A 21690-nucleotide genomic window follows, 5' to 3' on the forward strand; every position below is an offset into this window, starting at 1 on the left:
TAAATATTTTTTAGTTTCATTTAATATTTAGAAGTTTCTTTAATCAATTTTTTTACTTAAATTTTTAGTTTTTATTTTATTAATTTTATTTCGTTTAGTTTTTAAAAAACTTATTGCTAAAAGGTAAATAGAATAACGCTAGGACCTCCTCGTTAGTTGATCCTTAAATTAGACATTCGAAATACAAAAAAGGGCTTTCAATATAGTTGCCGAAATAGAAACCTTTTGTCTTACGAAAGACTGTGGTGAGAGGAAAAACAGATACCAGACTTGGCCTGTTAGTTGTTTTGTTTATCTTTTTGCAAACAGTCTTTAAAAATTCAATAAAATTAAAAAAATAATTAAATAATAAAAAACAATAAAATCTACAAACCAAAATTTAATCAACTTAAAAAAGCAAAAATTAAATAAAAAAAGTTTCTAAAAATTTAACAAGAAAAATAATAATAAATATAAAAAGAAAAAAAATTCTGCTCTAGAACTCGAACTCGGATCTCTCGAATGGAACGCCAGTGCTCTACGCACTGGGCCACCACGACTGTTGGAGTAGTGTGCGCAAAATGATATACATAAATACTTATTTTTATATTTGATTTCAAACTGAACGAAAAAAGTGAGTGATGTCACAAAAAAAGGGCCGCACCTGGAGCCATACTTAAATTTGATAAGCCCTTATCTTTTGACTCTGACAGCCGCACTCAGAGACATTCCTTAAATTAGCTCTAACGGGCACTTAACTAAGGATCGTTAAATCAGTTAATTGATGTTTCCTCTCAGAGTTAAACATTATGAAATGAAAAATTTAAGTATGGCCCCAGTTGTTTTTTTTTGTGGCATCACTCACTTTTTTCGTTCAGTTTGAACTAAAATATAAAGATTGCAGACTGAGCTTCCCCTTGCAAAGTAGGCTTTGGTAAGGCTTTCAAATAAGTGAAAATTCCCCTTGATGTCAAGAGGTTGCAGGGGAACGGCAGACTTCATACGCCGCCTTAGTCTCCAAAAGCACGGAAATCGTGCGATCAAGAGGGGAATGAAATTTGATCTTAAGTGTTGAACACATTGAAAACGACGAGCTACGGTCAACAACTTCCAATTTTTTATCTTCATTATATAAAAACTTTGTCGATGGCGACATGATTTTTTTGAACGCAGCAGCGACATCATGAATTTGTATGAGTTTTAACATAAAAGAAGAGGAAGAATAGAAATAGATCTAATATGGCCACAACCATAGTCGTCGCGTAGCCCTGTCGTCGCCAGAATAGTTATGTAAATAAGAACACGTGGAAAAATAATTTGACAGCTTGTGTCCGTAGCTCGTCGTTTTCATTGTGTTCGGGCTAACAATCGCACCGTTGAGGCCAGCACGTGAAGGGCTTGTGCGGAAGATGTCCTATCTGAGAAGCCAGAATGTCGATTAACAGACAGACCTGGGCTCGAATCGTCACATACGATATCGTATTACTAGTCACGTAAAAACGCCCTTTTTGGATTATGACATACGTGTGCGTACTCTTTATCCCATTCAGCTTATACGACTGACGGTATCACGTAATTTTCTTTCGTATGGTTTTCGATCCATGAACGGATGTTACGATTCGAGCCTTGGTTGAAAATTATTTTAAGATTTTCGTCTTCGCCATGTCGGCAGTCGATCTTTGCTGTACACCCTTCGCTGATTCTCGCAAACGCGATTAACAAATAATCAAGTTTACTTTATTTTATTTATGTAAATTTTTAATCCGCACAACTATACCAAAAGTGCGGGAGCGAATCAAAACCACGTCCGTTCTGTTCAATCGTTCTGCAGAAAATGAATTTTTTTCTGCAAAGTTCTAAAGCGGTGTTTCATAATGTTACTCGCGAAAAACGTTTATTTTTAATCTCGCGGCTTTAGGATTCAGTGATTTCACGAAAATCAGGCATGCGATGGATTCAGTAATAACCACATTAAAAATAATTTACTAAATTTAAGTTTAGGGCAACACTTTACTAATAATAATTATTTTATATTTTTCTATATCCGTATTTATAGTTTCTACTGATATAGAGAACTCGTATAATGCAGAGTTTCTTGAAAATAACGGATTAGCAGTCACTTCAAAACTTATGGATTTGACCCAAGAAGTATTTTCAGAGCAGTCAGATAAATCTACGGAAAAACAGCCACCGGTTTTCAATGATTTCGCCTCAAAACGAATTGAAACTCTTAGTACAAGTGAAAAAAAAGCACCTATATCATTAGATGGCCTAGCTTTGAAAGCAACCGATACAAAAGTAAATACACCTATGCTCAATCTTATGAAGTGTCCATCATTCCCGCCGATTACAAATCAAATGCAAAGCCTTACATGTACAAATACTGAACCCAGTATCAGTATAGCTCCGAATGAGGAAATTGATGATTGTGAAAATTGTATTGTTTTGTCGGACGATGAAATTAATTACTCTATTTGGAAAGCGGATATGAGCAGAGCGCGAGATGAGGCAAAATGCGTTAACACGATATCCGAAATAGGGAATAGCAGAAAAGAATATGAAAACTCGAAAAACTTTTCAATATTTGATTTCATGGAAGGCGTTGAGTATATGGCGAATAATACGAAGAGAAAAAGCACTTCCAATATAAATTCATTTACATATGATGTAGATCGCGAGGGATTTCATGTACCATTTTCATCAAAATTATCTGACCGATCTAAAGAATTGCTTGAGTTTGACATTTTAGATAATACATCTGAACTGCATACTTATACCCCTAAAATTCTCAAAACTTCGCAAGGCGCAAATATAAATGAAAATTTAACGCCGTCTCAAAATGTACCAGTTGGATTGGGTGAATTACTAACAGCCGATATGAGATTCAAGAAGTTGAATGAAGAAATTTCGTCCACAAATATGCTTTCACATGCAACTTTATTAAACGTGGCTGAATACACTCCAGACGAATATGAAATAGCTGGTCGAATATACACAACCCGGATCGTTACCGGCCCCAAGCCGGACTTTGATCAACAAAATGAAGCGGAAATATTGAAGCAACTTTATGGATTTGGTATAAAACCCTTAAAGCGTAAACAAGCTGTAAAGATTTTGGAGTATATTTACAATTCAACACATCCTGTGGTACTAGCACAGACTATTGAATTGAGCTTCAGTTCCAAAAATGAAAATACCTCAAGTGATGCAATCAATGTAGAACTTGATGGACATATTGTTCGTGCTACATCTCATATTGTTTCATCGCGAAATAAATTGCAATTGAGCGACTGCCTCTGCCTTAATATGCTGCACTGTACGAAAGAATTGCTAATGACCTTAGAATACGAGGACTACGTGTTTCAAACAAATGTCACGAAGAAGGTGGGTTGTGGAAGTTTCATACTGACATATACATACATATGTATATTATTTTTATATACAACGGGCGACGAATAACTGTTACACTTTTTTTTCAAAAATAGAAGGGTCTTTTATAGATTTCGCGAAGAATATATTTTATTGTTAATTTTCCACAGATTTTACTTTAAATTTATTAATTAGCTCTAAAATTTTAATCTGTATTTGCATTTGCCAGCTGTGTAAACTTTGGAAGATAAGTATGTGGGGCCCGCAAGTCTTTTACAGGTGTATTTTTCCTTAAGGCAGTGCCACACGATTTGGCATTTGCCCAAAAACTTGGTGCAAATTGTATTCCAATCGTGTGAATGCACAAATATTTTTCTTTATCCCAATCACGAAAAATAATTTCCTAAAATTTTTCAATAGAAGTCCGCTGTATTGTAGCAATCATGATAAAAACAATACAAGGTAAAACCATTGAGAGGCAGTTTGACGTTTGCCAGCAATATAATTTTAAATATCAAAACTCCATCTCACACAAATTCACATTTTCAATCTCAAACAACAACAATTGTGAACAATTTNTATCAAAACTCCATCTCACACACAAATTCACATTTTCAATCTCAAACAACAACAATTGTGAACAATTTCATTTTTTTATTTTAAATTTTATATGACTTTGAAATGCTGGCAAACATCAGAAAAAAAATCATGGCCGACGAGTTGAGAGAATGAATTTACATTGTAATGTTCATCGTACAGTTTCATAAGTAAAAACACTATCAGCTGATTGCCAAAAAATGCCTACAGCTGAGATCACCTGTTTTTTGGCATGTGCTCCTGTCTTTTACAATTTCTTTCATTTCTATTACAATTTCTTTTATTTCTATTACAATTTATTCAAAATACACTAACACACTGAAACCAAAAACACCAATACACTAACCAAAAATACACCTACAGCCTGCCAAACACACACCTACAGCCTGCCAGGCAAAACGGTAAGAAGAAGAGTTACTTTACTTATGGAACTGTACGATGGTAATGTTTTTATGATGGTACCAAAAAAATAAAAAACCTGTATAAGGTTGGTCGAATGAATGGCCGTCCTGGTCACCAGTTCCGAGAGTATTCGATTTCTGAGTATGAGGCCTTATTTTGCACAAAATGGGAAGATATGGAATAAATTAACCGACGAAGACTTGTGTGCCGATTACGCTTTTCTCTCAAAGTGTTAACCGGTGGTAAGCCCAAGCAAAGGTTAAAATATAAGAGCTAATTAATAAAATTAATGTATAATCTGTATAAAATTAACAATAGAATTCTTTTTTTTCGCCAAATCTATAAAGGGCCCTTTTATTTTTCAAAAAAACCTGGGTAACAGCTATTTGTCCCCCTGTAAATATGTAATTAGATAGCACGAAAATTATAGATCGCAGAAATGTGTTTTATTTGTACTAAAATATTCTAGACTGAATATTTGAAAATGCAAGGATTAAAAGCTAAGAGAAAATAAATGCATACATTACACCTTACCAGGAAAAAGAATTTCAACCTTCTAATCTAAAGTATTTTTGCGACGCAATTTGGGAAAAAATTTTCGCCGAACGCAGGGGCCACCTTTTTACATTTTTCGTCATATCTTCGGTTTTGCAGTCGATCTCAAAAAAAAAAAATTGTTTTTTCCGAAAGTAGGGGTGGCCTTTTTACAGATTTCGTCAAAACTTTGGCTTTTAAAGTCGGATCTTAAAGTATGATATATCGATGTTCTTATCTTGGGGAGAACATTGTTTTGTTCCAAAGTTTATTGACCTCAGTTCTTATCATTCTAACGTACCTCCCTAATGTCGGAAAATTAGAGCTCACTAAAAATCATTAAACTTTTGCTAAGGAAGTATTTCTATTATTCCAGTAGAACTACTTTAAAACATATTTTTTATTGCCGACTGTAGGTGTTACACCAAAATGTAAATTTTTTTCCGAAATTACAAAAATACTTTAGACTCACTGGTGTAAGGAGACAGTTTCTTGCTTGTTTGTAAGGTGGTGTGGTCTAATGTACATACTATTTTATAATAATAATAATAGTAGATTGGCGCTTACACATATGTTAGTGTTTGGCCGAGCTTCTCCTCCGATTTGTATTTTTATTGAAGAGAAACAGAGCTTTCCGATCTAAAAATATTGATTTTCAAGAATTCTATAGATACTATTTCTACGAAAAAATATGTCTTCCCCATAATACATGGAAAGCGTTGAACGCTTCGAGCGAGCTCTAAATATTTTTTGATTTCAAAATAAATAAATAAACAAATGTTTATTTTCTTCGATATAGAACAATCCTAGGGGGTGAGAGCAATAAAATTCGGACTTTACTTTTTCACATGAATATTTGGACAACCCTAATGTACATACAGTGACTCAAACAAGTGACCACGTGTTGATTTTTTTGTTATTTACAATGTTTTCCTAGTATTTTTTTTGTTACTTTTCTATAAAAATATTGTCCAAGCTTTATCTATGTACATATAGCGATTTCACTATATACATATGTAGTCGTATATATCGTCGTTTAAAGTAAAAAACCGCCAGCTTGCTTAGNGTTACTTTTCTATAAAAATATTGTCCAAGCTTTATCTATGTACATATAGCGAATTCACTATATACATATGTAGTCGTATATATCGTCGTTTAAAGTAAAAAACCGCCAGCTTGCTTAGAGTTAGAAAAGACCTCTCCGAGCCGTTTCTTACCAAACATAGTTTCAGACGAAGCGATTCCTCTTCATGTGATTTCTTTAATCTTATGGAGAAGATAATAAGAGCCACTCAGGCACAATTTTTTACAAGAGCGTACAATTGCTGGCGTATGCCGATGACCTTAAACATCACCGGTATCAAGAACCGCCTTTTCCAAGTTGGATAAGGAAGCAAGGCGATTGGGTCTGGTGGTCAACGAGTACAAGACGAAGTATCTCCTGTCATCAAACTAAATTTGCGCCTTGGCACCCACGTCACAGTTGACAGTTATAATTGCGAGAAAGTGGAGAATTTCGTTTACTTGGAAACCAGCATTAACAGCGTTAATAATGGCAGCATCCAAATTCAACGCAAAATCCCTCTTTCTAACAAGTGCTACTTTGGATTGAGTGGGCATATCAGGAGTACAGTCCTCTCTCGACGTACGAAAACCACACTCTATGAGTCACTCATCATGCCCGTGCTGGTATATGGCGCAGAATCATGGATAATGGCAGCATCCGATGAGGCGGCTCTTAGAGTATTCGAAAGAAAGATTTTTCGGAAGATTTACGGGCCTTTACGCTTTGGCGACGGCGAGTACCGTATGCGATGGAACGATGAGCTGTATAAGTTTTACAACGACATAGACATAGTGCATCGAATTAAAATACAACAGCTCCGCTGGGTTGACCATGCCGTTCGAAGGGACTCCGACACTCCAGCTCTATAAGTATTTAACTTGGAACTCGCTGGTGTTAGCAGAGGAAGAAGGAGACCCCCAAGTCCAGGAAAGACCAAGTGAAGAAAGACTTGGGTTCATAAGAAGAATGAGACAATGAATCTTCCAGGTATTTATGGAAGTACTGTTTATTTTGCGCTATTGCACTAACGGTGGTAGTAGTGGATCGTCCCAACGTTGCCTTTTAGCAACACCTATATTTACACATGCCCCAGACTCAGTAGGTTAAACTTATTTGGTGGATATATGCACAGGAAGTTAATATGGCATTTTGGCATCATATTTAAGTCCATATGAAGAAAAAAAAACATTATGCGTGTCACCACTGCCGTCATTTCAAAAGTGGTTAAAATTTGGCCCTATTTTTTACATGGAAGGAGAAAAGACTTATTGCAAGTAAAAACTTTTTTTTTACCAAAATAGTAAAATATAAAGGCTGCCATTTGGCATAATCTATTGTGAGGTTTCTGCAGCTTATCTACTTTTAAAAATTTGTTAGTTTTGCTGTTGCGAACACGCAACGGTGTTACGAAATGGGTTAAAACTTCAATGCAGCCGACCCCTGTCTATTCACGCATACACTTATCACACCGTGCGACAAAAACAAAAAAAAATTTCGAAACACATGAAGGAATCACGAAACTATGCGTCAAATATAGTAAAACTGTGTTTTTAGTTTTTTTTTTCTAACGTCAGGATTTTTTTTAAAGGACTGTAGTTCCAAAAATTATTTAAAACATTCCTACCAATATAGAAAAACAGTATGGGTACTAAATGAAAGAGAAAAATCTGTAGAATTGAAAACCATTAAAATTTTTTGGTTCGCAAGGAGGAATAGATACTGAAAATGTCGTTTTTATTAGTTTTATTTTCTTAAGCGAAACAAATTAAAAAGACGAAATTCGAGGATGGTGTCGAGTGCATATTAGTCCTTAACATATAATTCTTTCGAAAATAAATATTGTAAAATTTCAACGATATTCAATGACAAAATGTTAAAAGAACATTTTCAATACATTCACTTGAAAATAAAATTTCGTAAAAGTGCTACGAAAATCTTTCGTAGTGTTGCTTTTTGTACAATGTACAAAACTTTCGTTCATAATACGAACACATTTTTCACAACGAAACAAGATTTTACAAACCATACGTAAATATAGCGAAAGGACTTTCGTAAGGCATTTTTTCAGTACAATTTACGAAATCTTACGTTTATTTTACGAAACACATTCGTAAAGAACTGAACAAATCTCTGTACGAATAATTTTGTATATTGTAGGAAGGCATTCGTAATATTTACGTTTGGTTTTAAATTTACGAAATCTACAATTCTGTATTCGTACAATTTAGTTAATACTTTGGTATAAAGTACTAATGCAGAAACATGTCTTTTAAATTCGTACTACATACGAATATTTTCATACAATATACTCAATTACCGGCAGTTTAATATTTCATCATATTTTTTGTATCGCATGTTATTGCGGAATTAATTGTTGGCTGCTGTGAAACGTATAATATAACTTTAAACGTTTTAAAAAGGGATTTGCTGGATACAAAAACAATACAAAATTAAATATTAAAGTTGTGGATATACTATGCTTTTAAGCATACAACGTGGGACTTGATAAATAGGCAATTTCATCAGTTACCTATCAACGGCAAGCCTAAGCCAGGAGAACTACTTAATGTAATTAAAAGTAAGTACATGTATGACTTTTCACTGAAACTTGCTTTTCAGACGCCTTTTAATTTTTCTTTAATTTATAGTCGCCAAGGAAACAAACATCGATGAAGCTGCGAATCTGTCAAGTGCCTCTACATAAAAATATTATAATGTTTAAGAAAGTAAAACCAGTATTTTTTATATTCTCTCATATTTTATATCGTATTATATTTAGTATTGTTGAGTCTTATAGTTTAACACTTTGCATCAATATACTTTACTATGAAGCCTAAGCAATAAAAAATATGTAGTATAGAACCTATTCGTATGCATATAAATAAAAGATTTAAGTTTTATGATAGTAAAATAACGTTTTTTATTAATTCTAAACCACAGTGTAGTCAGAAAATTCTTCTTCTTTCGTAGAACGTATGATTGCTTTTATTATTAGCACTATAAAAAACATGACTAAAATTATAGCCCAACACTTTCATTATATTTTTATCAATAATGTTAAGCGTTTTTGCAAAACGTTTTGTTAAACAAAAACACCTAAAATTAACGATAAAAACAAAATAAAAGTGTTGTGTTATAATTCGTAATATGTTTTTTATAGTGTGGAGAATGAAAGTCATCGCACATTCAACGAAACAAGCGCAGATTTTACGAAAGTAAAATCGGTAAATATACGAATTATTTCTGTGCATTTTACAAAAGCTTCGTAAAAAATAAAGAAATAGTACGATTTTTTTTAGTAAATAGTATGAAATTCATTAGTAAATAGAACGAAATTCTTTAGTAAATAGTACTAAATTCTTTAGTAAATAGTACGAGTACATTCGTAAAATGTACCAAAAATCTGATGCCTCATATTTTCGTAGTACGTACGAAAACGGTTTTGTACAATCAACGAAAACTTTCGTGGCTCAAAATGACGAATAATNATTTCTGTGCATTTTACAAAAGCTTCGTAAAAAATAAAGAAATAGTACGATTTTTTTTAGTAAATAGTATGAAATTCGTTAGTAAATAGAACGAAATTCTTTAGTAAATAGTACTAAATTCTTTAGTAAATAGTACGAGTACATTCGTAAAATGTACCAAAAATCTGATGCCTCATATTTTCGTAGTACGTACGAAAACGGTTTTGTACAATCAACGAAAACTTTCGTGGCTCAAAATGACGAATAATTTACGCAAGTTTTCGTTATATTTAGGCAGATTTTATTTTCAGTGTTATTGTTCGTATGCGCCAAAATATTTAATCGGCCTTAATTCTACAAAATTTTTTTCTTTCATACTGTTTTTCCACATTGCACTAAATTTATAAATAATTTTTTGAAATAATTATATTTTTTCAAATTTCAAAAGTTCTTTAAAAAATCCTGGCGTCATACCGTGCCGCCTAAGTGGACAAAAATCGAAAAATTCGTTGTCTGCAATGTGAANCACCGTGCCGCCTAAGTGGACAAAAATCGAAAAAGTCGTTGTCTGCAATGTGAACGTGTTTGGTATTTTTGGAAAGGTAATTTATCCACTAAAAAAAATAATTAAATACAAATTGCCCTATAAAATAAATTAAATGCCGCCAGGAAGCCACTAAAGCCGACAAATTTTATACTAAGAATATTAATTAGAGCATAGCCGAAGCTCTTCACGGAAACTAATGTCAGAAATGTATTCTTTGAAATAAAATGTTGGTTTGACGTTGCTAGTTTCCACATAGATAGTAGAGAATTACAGGAATTAAAATATTTGAATAAAATTAAACACGGGGTGTCTCTGCGGTATTCCAGAAAAAATTTTTTTGATACAAAATTTCAAAAAATGCTAAATTTTAATGGAATGAATAAAAAATATATGTAAAAATAGGTTATTTTTTATTATTTTATTAAATAGTACGGGCTTTTAGCTTTCAAAAGAAGAAATAAAAAACATGCTCTTTTTTTGCACTTTCTGAAGTAGTGCGTTTTTCGCCAATGTATAAAATTATTTTTGCATTTTTTGTCAGTGCCTTGAGATCTGCACGATTCGTTCCATTTTCAAAAATGAAGTGTCAAATTAAAAAGCTTGACCTGTGGACGATAGAAGGTTTATTTTTTTTTATAGAATTGCCACCTGTTAAAAAATTAGATTCAAATTTTTTTATGAGTTAAATGAATTATTAAGAGATGGGTATCAATCGAATTGTGTATTAACTACATGCAGCGAGTTGCCACCTGTGTAAAAAAAAATCAAATTCCACTTGAATTAAAAGAGTTAGGTAATTGAAAGAAATAGATATCACCATAAGGGAGTCAGCCGAAAGAGGTTTAACAAGGTTTTAGCTTTAGTAAAGTCCAATTTAGTTAAACTACAATGATAATTACGTCAAACCACAGGATTACGCCATGTAGTTTGTTATTTTATTACAAATACATATATTGTACTCCTAAATAACTCAGGAATATTTTTACTCTTCACTTATTTCTTTCTAAATATGTCAAATTTTTTCATTTTTCTGGTACTCATATTGATATACATATTTCAGTTACCTTATTCCCTTAATTAAAGTGAATTTAATTTTGTAAACATGTGGCAACCCTTCTACATGTCGTTTAGAAGTAAAGTATTTTCAAAACTAGTTCAATTGATACCCATATTGTAATATCTAATTTGACTTTGACTTATTAAATAATTTTAATAAAATTTGTAACAGGTGGCAACCCTTTTCAAAAATAAAAAACTTTATTGCACCTCTACAGGCCAAGCCCTGTCATTTGACACCCCACTTTTGAAAATAGAACGAACTATATGTACATACCTATGTAAAAGCCACAAGAACGCAAATTTTCAACTTCAAACTGCATTTACAGTGAAAGTGTGAAAGTTATGCAAAAACAAATTGCATTTTTGAATTTAGCGTCGACAATTTTACTAAGAAGCAAATTTTAATTTAAATCCGCCAATAATTCTATTTTTGCCCACGTTTTATGTGGAAGGGAAGCACTGTGATACGTTTCAATTTCTTTGTCGGGTTTACTATATCGACTCTGGTTGTACCTTTCAAATCATTCGAATTATTTTAATTAATTAAGTAAACGAGTATTTACTACCATTTTTCATTTTAAAACCGCTCAAGTTTGTAAATTTTTAAATTTAACGAACTTGTTTATTCGAATTATCGTATACAAAAAATCCAACCGTGTGTCACAATCATATGTTTTTCCTAATTTCAAATTCTTGCTGGCAAATTTTTTTCCAGCTTGAATTTGCAAATTCTCTCCAAGAAATAGTCTTTCTACTTGTGATTTATTTAAATAATAGTTGAAACAGCTTAACCGTTTTTAGCCGGTTTTTTTTTTGCCAATTTAGCCGGTTGGTCTATAAAGTTCTAGCAACACTGCGCCATACGTGGCAACTACCTCTGGATCAGCCTTCTAAGCATAGGTGTAGGAAAGCCCTTACNGGCAACACTGCGCCATACGTGCCAACTACCTCTGGATCAGCCTTCTAAGCATAGGTGTAGGAAAGCCCTTACTACTTTCGAAATAAACACTCGTTTTACGTATATAATCGGTTAACGCCGGGTGTACATATATTTATTTAATATTTAAGGAAACGTTTAGTTACATCGATTGCAGCGTACGATGTGTGTTGGGTCGCGGTAGTTTGATGACTGTCCTTTTATCTTTCTGTTCATTCGTACTTCGGTGCGTTTGGCAGTGTGGAGTATTGTCGTAGCTCAGGGTTGCGTTTTTAAGTACGGCCGTACGTTAGTGCAAAAGTGAGTCAGTACTCATTTCCGCTACGAGTGGGCCGTGCGTAATCAACGCATAGGTTACATAGGTTACAAGGTATTATCGATTGTATTGTGTAAAAGACTGAAGCTCACCGTCACCTAACTGATTGAACCTTATCAGTGTGGCTTTCGACCTGGAAAACCCACCATAGACCAGGTATTCTTAATATGCCAAATCTTGGAAAAGACCCGCGAGAAAAGGATCGATACTCTCCACCTATTTGTCCACTTTAAAACCGCTTTCGACAGCACTAAAAGGAGTTGCCTATATGCCGATATGTCTGAATTTGGCATCCACTCAAAACTCATACGGCTCCGTCAAAATTGGGAAAGACCTCAGAGCCGATCGCCACCAAACGGGGTTTCAGACAGGGCAACTCCCTTTTATGTGACTTCTTTAATCTGATGTTGGAGAAGATAATAAGAGCTGCAGAACTGAACCGCTCAGAAACCATATACTGGCTTATGCCGATGACATCGACATCATCGATAACCGAAGTCTGTTCTGCCTTTTCCAAGTTGGATATGGAAACAAAGCGAATGGGTCTGGTGATAAACGAGGTTGTCCTCCTGTCATGTCGAGGAGTATCTCCTGTCATCAAACAAACAGTCAGACAGTTATAATTTCGAGAAAGTGGAGAATTTCGTTTACTTGGGAACCAGCATTAATACCGATTATAATGTCAGCATGAAAATCCAACGCAGAATCTCTCTTGCCAACAAGTGCTACTTTGGACTGGGTAGGCAATTCAGGAGTAAAGTTCGCTCTCGATGTACAAAAACCACTCTCTATAAGAAATACCAGCTGGAGAAGGACTTGGCTTCATTTGGCATTTTCAGTTGGCGTCAGTTGGCATTTCCGGTTGCCGTCAGTTGGCACATAAGAGAAACGACTGGCGTGCTTTGTTGAACTCGACCAAAATCTCTTAGGCGGTTACAGCGCCAAATAATAAGAAGAAGAGCATAGATCTATAACTTTAGCAGTCAGACAATGTTACACTCCCGACGACATCCTTGACGGTGGTACCGGGAGGGGAATGATACATGACCGTAGGAGGTTTAGTTTAGGTTAAACCCCTCTATTGTAACAGAGTCACAAAAGTTAGCTCATCACTGTGTTGATTTCAAGTGCGCCGAGAAATGTGTCACAAAAAATTCAATTTTGAGTGCTAGAAAAATACACAAAAATTAAAAAAATTAAATTGAAGTGGCATATTTTTTGAGCGGCAAGCTTTGAGGCGTGGTAGAAATCACAGCAGTGATGAGCTAAAGTTTGTGACTTTGTTAGAATACGGCTGAAAGTCTCACATTTACGGGGTTAGGCTTTCAATGCTTCCTCCTCGTAAAATAAACATGCGCAGTAAAAAGTTAACTATTTAAATAGTTTTATATCAACTTTTGTGAACTTCTGTTTATGGTTTTTGTAAAACATCCTCTACTGGTTACAATAATTTTACTTACTCTTCTCCGGTAGGTAGACCAGGGACCGATCTATTCGAAAAATCTTATTATGGTCCGATTTGCTTAAAATTTGGTACGTAGATAGATTTTTGCCTAGATTAGCATATAGGAAAATTTGTTCCCGGGAAGTAAACCAGGGATCGATCTATTCGAAGAAATCTTCAGCCTCATTGCGAGAGTCGTGTCGAATGCAAATCGTTTTTCGAGAGTCGAACCGTATCGAAAATGGCACGTCATTGCCTAATATTTCCTCTCGCATACTTTTCGACGATTTTCGTCGTTTACTTATTTCCACCCGACATTCGACAATGCCGATTTTGTCGAGTCGTATAATTCAGCCTAATTTACGACTTACGCAATGAGGCTGCTTATTTTTGGTCCGATTTACTTAAAATTTAGTACGTAGGTAGCTTTTTGCCTAGATTAGCAAATATGATCTTTTTACCGGGAAGTGGACCTAGGACTCATCTATTCGAAAAAATCGTCTTTATGGTCCGACCAGCTTAGAATTTGGTACATAGTTAGCTTTTAGCATAGATTAGGATATATGATCATTTTTTCCGGTAAGTGGACCAGGGACCGTCCTATTCAAAAAAATCTCATTTATGGTCCGATTTGTTTAAAATTTGGTACGTATGTAGGCAGCTTTTTGCCTAGATTAGCAAATAGGATCTGTTTTCCGGGAATTAGACCAGGGACCGATGTATTCGGAAAAATCTTATTTATGGTCCGATTTGCTTTGGGCTTAGATTAGCATATAGGATCCTTTTTCCGGTAAGTGGACTAAGGACCGATCTATACGAAAAAGTCGTATTTATTTGCTTGAAATTTGGCACGTAGGTAGCTTTTTGCCGAAAGTAGCATATATGATTTTTTTCCGATTAGTGGTCCAGGGACCGATCTATTCGAAGAAATCGTATTTATAGCCCGATTTGCTTGGCACGTAGGTAGCTTTTTGCCTAGATAAGAATATGTAATCCCTTTTTTCCTGTAAGTGGACCAGGGACCGATCTATTCGAAAAAATCTTATTTATGGTGCGATTTGCTTGAAAATTGGTAAGTAGGTAGCTTATTGCCTGGATTAACATATAGGCTACTTTTTTCTGATAGGTGGACCAGATACCGAAGTATTTGAAGTTAATCCCACCTACCTATCTGTAAATACATATCGTTACCTTAATTCACTGATGCCAATTAAAATGTATCAAAATATTTCACTGCTTATAAAATTGTAATGAAAACTAGGATTTGTGTGTTCAAATACGGTCGGAAAATAATCTGGTTAAGTGTGCGCATCAGTTCGGACGGTCAAATTGTTTTGCCGAAATCGGTCGGCCTATCGGATGCAATGTGCGCCTAGCGTTAGACTATTACATTCGCTACACTTTGCTCTCCCCATGCCCTCCTGTAAGGCATGTTGTTCATTAATCGATTTGAATTCTCTTGAAAGTAGACGAAAGGTAAATACTTTAATTTTCATCGCAGATATCATTAGTAGCAGAATTTATTCTTCTGTTTTGTTAGAGAATATTACTTTTAACGTTTCTCGTATACACTGAAAAAAGGTTACTTTCGACTATTAAATATATTTAGTTTCCGAATTTGTGATATTTATTGATGAAAGCATTTGTACAACTTAAGACGAGAACAGTCTTTTAAAAGTACATCAACTACATACATCTTTACAAGCATGGATATCTATCAAATACAATTGGAAGTTAAAATATGTTGTTAGGACTAAATGTTCAACAAGAAATTTAGCCCACACAGTCTAGCTACAGAAGTCATGGCAACACCCAGCAGCATCTTCGTTGCCATGACAACGCAACATCATACAGCAACATGTAGCTGCACGACCACGCAACATCAAGCACGCAGCCTATGAAAGATAGAACACAGCCGCTCAACAGTCAGTCAGCACGGAGCTGTGGTCGCGGCTGAACACCTACAACTGAATGGAGGGCTTGCTCGTGTTACAGTTACAAAACAGGACGAGACATCACCACTCAGAAGTAGTAAGCCTGAGATCCGAGTGAGGGTTGCGCAGCTACAACTGAATGGAGGGATTGCTCGTGTTATAGTTGCAAAACAGGACGAGATGTCACACTCAGAAGTAGTGAGCACCAAAGTCGGCTTCGATCACCGCTCGCCACAGCCTGCCGTGAAGCCGCGTACGGACGACACCCACGGTGGAGGGAATACAGAGGTGGCGCCGATGACGATACCGCTACTCGGCTCTCAGTGATTTTGACAGAATCAGCTGTTTTGGTGACGTCGTAGTAGAGAAGACAGCAGTAGTGATGTGCTCAGTCAATACTTTCAAGTATTGATCGATATTCGGTAATGATTTAAAATGTATCCAATACTCTCGATACTCGGTACCAAAACATTTAGATTTCAAATAAAAGCGCACACAGGCCAAAGATATGGAAAAAAACGGCTCAGGGGAGACTCGCCAATAGAGCCAATAGAGCTTTTAATACTGATTCAAATGAAAGATGTATATATGTCGGTTCCAGGCTATAACGCAGAGAAACTCTCACTTGTTTGAAGCATTTTTGTTCCAGCTGAATCGGACGATATCATTTTTGGAGGCCTAGGGGCAGATTCTATAACCAGTTAGCGACAATTTTCGAATCGGTATCGGGTTTGTTGACCTATGATATGAAATATTGTTACACCAACAAGTACGATATCGATCCGAAACTTGTCGCTAACTGGTTAGATCTCCCCCCTGAAAAGCTTCTTCATCCGTCAAAACATTTTTCTTGAACCTTGGATCGACTAAGGTTAAAACTGATAAAATAATATTTTTCTGTGGCGATAAGTTCAAGTGTTTTAGCCGATATCATATAAATTAGTAATGAAAGTTTTTTCTAAACCTGAAATGCATATAATGGCGAGGGTTTAATGTAAATAATCGGTATCGGATACCGAAAAGGAAGTATAGGGTACCGAAATCTTTTTTAAGTATTGGGTACCGAGTATTGGGGACAATTCAGCACATCACTAGTCGCCCTCATTCTCGCCGCTCTCAGTTGTCAACTCTACGATGACGTCACGCTAAAATTACTCTCACGAATTCTGCTGCAATCGGCGCAATCTTGTATTCTATCATTCTTGGACGACACCCGCTCGGCCGCTGTCAGCAGAGCGACGCCAACAGGAACGCTACTCACCGGCGCTACCAGAGTGCCGATCACCAGTACCAGTAGAATGTCGCCACTAGCGACGCCAGAGCGCTACTCTCCGGTGCCACCAGAGTACCACTCATCGGCGTGACCAGAGCGCTACTCTCCGGCATTGCGTGAGCGCCACAGTGCTACCCACCAGCGTTGTTAGAGCGCCACTCACCGGCACGACCAGAGCGCAAACTATATCGCAAGAGCGCTACCGACGCGGCCAGAACACCATTTATAGACGTTAGCAGCGCGCCACTCAGCGGCTCCAGCAGAGCGCTGCCCACCAGTGCTAAAGCCACACCACTACCGCCTAACAGGCCCATAACGGAACAAGAAGCCGTTACCCAGCCACTGCAAGTGACGCTACCAAACGTTTCCAATTGTTATTTGTTATATGTTCGTTTATTGAAATTAAGGAAATTTAAATAATAAAGTACGACTTACCAGAGCCCCGAAACTACAAATTTATTGTAAGGAACCGTGGACACGGCGAGTATACACCAGCATTGTAGAAGAAGCATCGGGGTACCCAAAACGTTTCGTTACAATGTAACATAATTTTTTGAATTTATGAATAATTTTGTATAAATATTATACCTATATTATAGGTTATAACAATACTGAACATTCTTAATCTTTAATAAGAGGATAAGAATAGTTGGGACAAAGATTAATAGATTGAAAGCATGGGAGGAGGAAAAGAAAAGAATTCAAAGAATATTAGTCCAGCTCACAGAAGTAACGAAGAATTGCTTGTTTGTAGTTGCCTCTATTCAATTCCATCTTTAGCGAATCAGGTAGCGTGTTCCAGAGTCTCACAGCGTTAACGAAAAACATCCTTAATGAGGTTAGATAGGTATGCTTAGGAACAATAAGGCTATGATGTCTACGTGACTATGGTCCTATCAGTTTGTCACAAAGGTATTTAGGTGTATTCCACTCCAGCAGCTTGAATACAAACATGCAGTTTTTCGCCTCTAGATCAGTGACCGCCAAACACTTTCCTAGGAAACGAACTATATTCGGCCTTTCACATGTACACAATCGGCTTCTTACACGTACACAATCCGAACGTCAACAGAAAGAGTAGCAGAGCAACAAATTTTATTTAGTTGCATGCAAACAATAGGCGAAGCAGGTTGATGACGCATTTCCGTGCATTACCACCAACACATTCTCATTTTTTATTTCATAACTAATACATTCTCATTTTAAGACTTCTCTTTTTGGCGGACACTGCTCTAGATAGTCGAAGATATCGCAACCCCGAATTTTAGTTCTCCATGGAGTGATGTGATCGTACTTTCCAATACCATAGACGTAGCGTGTGATTAAAGTTATTAAAGGCCACCTCTATTTTATGTGCAGACGCTGAGCTAAGTTTACTGTATACTAGTTCGGAATATGTTATCTGGGGTACGATAAGCTGAAAGGCTAGCTTGCGTCTCGTTTCTAAAGGGGTAAATGGTGCAGACATTTTCAAACTACGTAAGGTAGCAAAAACGCGCTTAATCTGGAATTAACAACAAAACCCAGATTTTTAATTTTGTCAGTTAACAAAACAGCTGTGGTACCAATCCAAAGCTTCGGAATATCCTCGACATACACAGCATTACTACTTATCGGTAAAACATACGATTTAGAGGCATTTAAGAGTGAGCAGTTATCACGTGCCCATACAGAAATGGCGGGCAGATCAGAATTAATTTTGAAGACCAATTAGACCAATACGACTTGACAAGTATAGTTGGACATCGTCCGCGTACGCATGAACATTCACATACTGGCATACAGAGAACACATCGTTAACGAAAAGACTAAACAAGAGTGGACCTAGGATAGATCCTTGCGGAACACCTGACGTAACAGCTCTGCACTGAGAGTGAGCACTTTCTCCTTGTACCCTTTTAGTTCTCCCCTTAAGATAGCTAGTCATGAGATTAATGGAACTATCCGAAAAGCTGAAAAATAAGTTTCTTAGAGAAGTCCAAAAGGCAAAGAAGAGTTATGTTAAGTTGGTCCAGCTCTACTCTAATATCGGCGAGCATCTTTAACATTGCAGTGCTGCAGCTATTTTGAACTCGAAAACCAGACTGCCATGCACTCAGAAAAAGGTTTAATTATAATTACCAAGATTTGGTTATAGTGACCAAGTGGCATAGTTGGATATGGCGAAATATATATCTAGTTCACGAAAGTCTGCAATTTACTTGCAACTCCTTTTAGTGCTGTCAAAAGCGGCTTTAAATTCGACAAATAGGTGGTGAGTATCGATCATTTTCTCGCGGGTCTTTTCCAAGATTTGGCGTATTGTGAATACCTGGTCTATGGTGGATTTGCCAGGTCTAAAGCCACACTGGTAAGGTCCAATCAGTTCATTGACGGGGGGCTTCAGTCTTTCACACAATACAATAGTTGGCGCGAATGGCGGGGTCACCTTTTTTGTGGATTGGGCAGAGCACACGTAAATTCCAGTCGTCGGGCATGCGTTCATCTGACCATATTCTGCACAAAAGTTGATGCATGCACCTTATCAACTCCTCGCCGCCGTACCTCAATAACTCAGCTGGCAGGCTGTCAGCTCCGGCGGCTTTGTTGTTTTTTAGCCGCGTTATTGCTAGACGTGCCTCTTCATAGTCAGGCGGTGGAACGTCGACTCCGTCATCATCGACTGCGGGCTCGGGTTCATCTTCTCCGCAACTTTCCATGCTGCTACCATTTAGTAGGGTGGAAAAGTGTTCCCTCCATAATTTAAGTACGCTCTGGACACCAGTTATTAGGTCGCCATTATTGTTCTTACAGGAGTACGTCCGGGTCTTTAATCCTTCCGTAAGTCGCCTAACTCTCTGGTAAAAATTTCGGGCATTCTTCCTGTCGGCTAGCATTTCAGGCTCTTCGCACTAACGTATTTCGGCCTCTCCCTTCTTATTGCGGCAAATACGTCTCGCTTCCCTCTTCAAGATCCTTATAGCGGTCCCAAATAGCGCGCGTTGCGACCGATCGCAGCGTGGCCCTGTAGGCGGCATCTTTTGTCTCTGCACTCCTCATCGTACCAGTTGTTCTTTCGGGCTCGCTGAAATCGACTACTTCTTCGGCGGCGGTATTTAATGAGCGGGAAATGTGGCTCCACTGCTCGCATATGTCGGTTTGTTGAAGAGTGCTCTCTGAGAGCAGGTGTGAGAGTCGAGTAGCGAAAGCGCTGGCTGTCTGTTGTGATTGCAGCTTTTCAACGTTAAGCTTACCTTGCATATTTGGGCGCACATTTTTTGCTGCACAAGCGGGTGCGTATCTTGGCTGCAACAAGATGGTGGTACGGATCGATGTTTGGGCCGCGGTGTGTGCGTACGTCTAAAACACTGGAAGCGTGCCTTCCATCTATTACAACATGATCGATTTGGTTTCTCTTTTTTCGATCAGGAGATAGCCACGTAGTTTGATGGATCTTTTTATGCTTGAACCTAGTAGTGCATAATACCATGTTTCGGGCCCCGGCGAAGTCGACCAGCCTCAATCCGTTGTCGGACGTTTCGTCGTGGAGGCCGAATTTTCCGACGGTGGTTCCAAAGATCCCTTCCTTGCCCACCCTGGCATTGAAGTCGCCAAGCACGATTTTGATATCATGACGGGGCAGCGCTCGTACGTGCGCTCCAAGCGCTCATAGAAGAGATCCTTGGATACCTCATCCTTCTCTTCCCTTCGGGGCATGGCGCAGATAAGCGATATGTTGAAGAATCTCCCTTTGATGCGGATTGTGGCTAGACGCTCGTCCACCGGGGTGAACGACAGTACTCTGCGACGGAGTCTCTCTCCCACCATAATTCCAACTCCGAATTTGCGCTCCTTTACATGGCAGCTCTAGTAGACGTCGCAAGACCCCAGACATTGCTTGTCTTGCCCCGTCCAACGCATTTCTTGGATGGCGGTGATGTCAGGTTTTGTCCTTACGAGGACATCAACCAGCCGCGCAGAGGCACCTTCCCCATCAAGGGTCCGGACATTCCAGGTGCATGCCCTCAAATCGTAGTCCTTTAAACGTTTGCCGTAGTCGTCATCATAAGGGGGGGTCTCATCCGAGGCTTTGCCTTGCTTCTTCACTGGAAGTGGTTTTTACGTGGCGGGTCCCAAGCCCAGCGCAAAACCCATGCACATTAAGGTTTTTAATATTACGCCAAATATCTTTGGAGGGGAGAGAAGGATTTAATTTATTATTGAAGTACAAGCTTTTCGCCTTTCTAATAGTAAGTGTAACTTCGCTCCGGGCCATTTTGTACTGGGCCCAGTAGAAGTCAGTCATATTTCGTCTCCATTTTGCATGCAGTTCTTTTCGTTTTCTTATAGCCGACAAGGATGTACGTTAGGGCCGGTCGAAAATCTAATTTTTCTCAAATCCCTTGGTAACAGTGAAAATATATTGTATCATGAAGTCAACAACAAGCCTGCGAAATATTAGTCTTTCATTTTAATTGTAAGAGCCCGCGCATCGACCGCCAAGTGACCCACAGCACACTAGTCGAATAAGACCAATTCTTGTTAAAAATTCTGGGCTTAGCCAAAAATTTTGGTGCATATTATTAACGCAAAAGATAAAGTCAAGTATCATTTCGCGCAGCCCTTTATCTTATCGTTAATCTCAAACTCATCTATTTTCAAGAAAATTTTAATTGTTCTCTTGATAATTGCACTGACAATTTCGGTAGCTCTAATAGAATAGACCCCCCCATTATTTTCCATCATCGCGGAAAAATTTTGTTTATGCAAATTAGTATGGAAACACT

At 37.3% G+C, this 21690-nt stretch overlaps 1 protein-coding gene across 3 annotated transcripts in view; it reads left to right on the top strand.

Moving 5' to 3' along the window:
- mus312 (mutagen-sensitive 312) overlaps positions 1 to 21690 on the top strand; it is a 131871-nt gene that overhangs the window by 89207 nt on the left and 20974 nt on the right. For all 3 annotated transcript variants that reach the window (XM_017611292.1, XM_017611293.1, XM_017611294.1), the window contains one exon: positions 2036 to 3363. In XM_017611292.1, coding sequence (XP_017466781.1) covers positions 2036 to 3363 — 1328 coding nt within the window. The remainder of the gene's footprint in view (positions 1 to 2035; positions 3364 to 21690) is intronic.

Source organism: Rhagoletis zephyria, unplaced genomic scaffold (assembly GCF_001687245.7).
Source record: "Rhagoletis zephyria isolate East Lansing unplaced genomic scaffold, Rhagoletis_zephyria_1.1 Rzeph_scaffold_00392, whole genome shotgun sequence".
NCBI lineage: Eukaryota > Metazoa > Arthropoda > Insecta > Diptera > Tephritidae > Rhagoletis > Rhagoletis zephyria.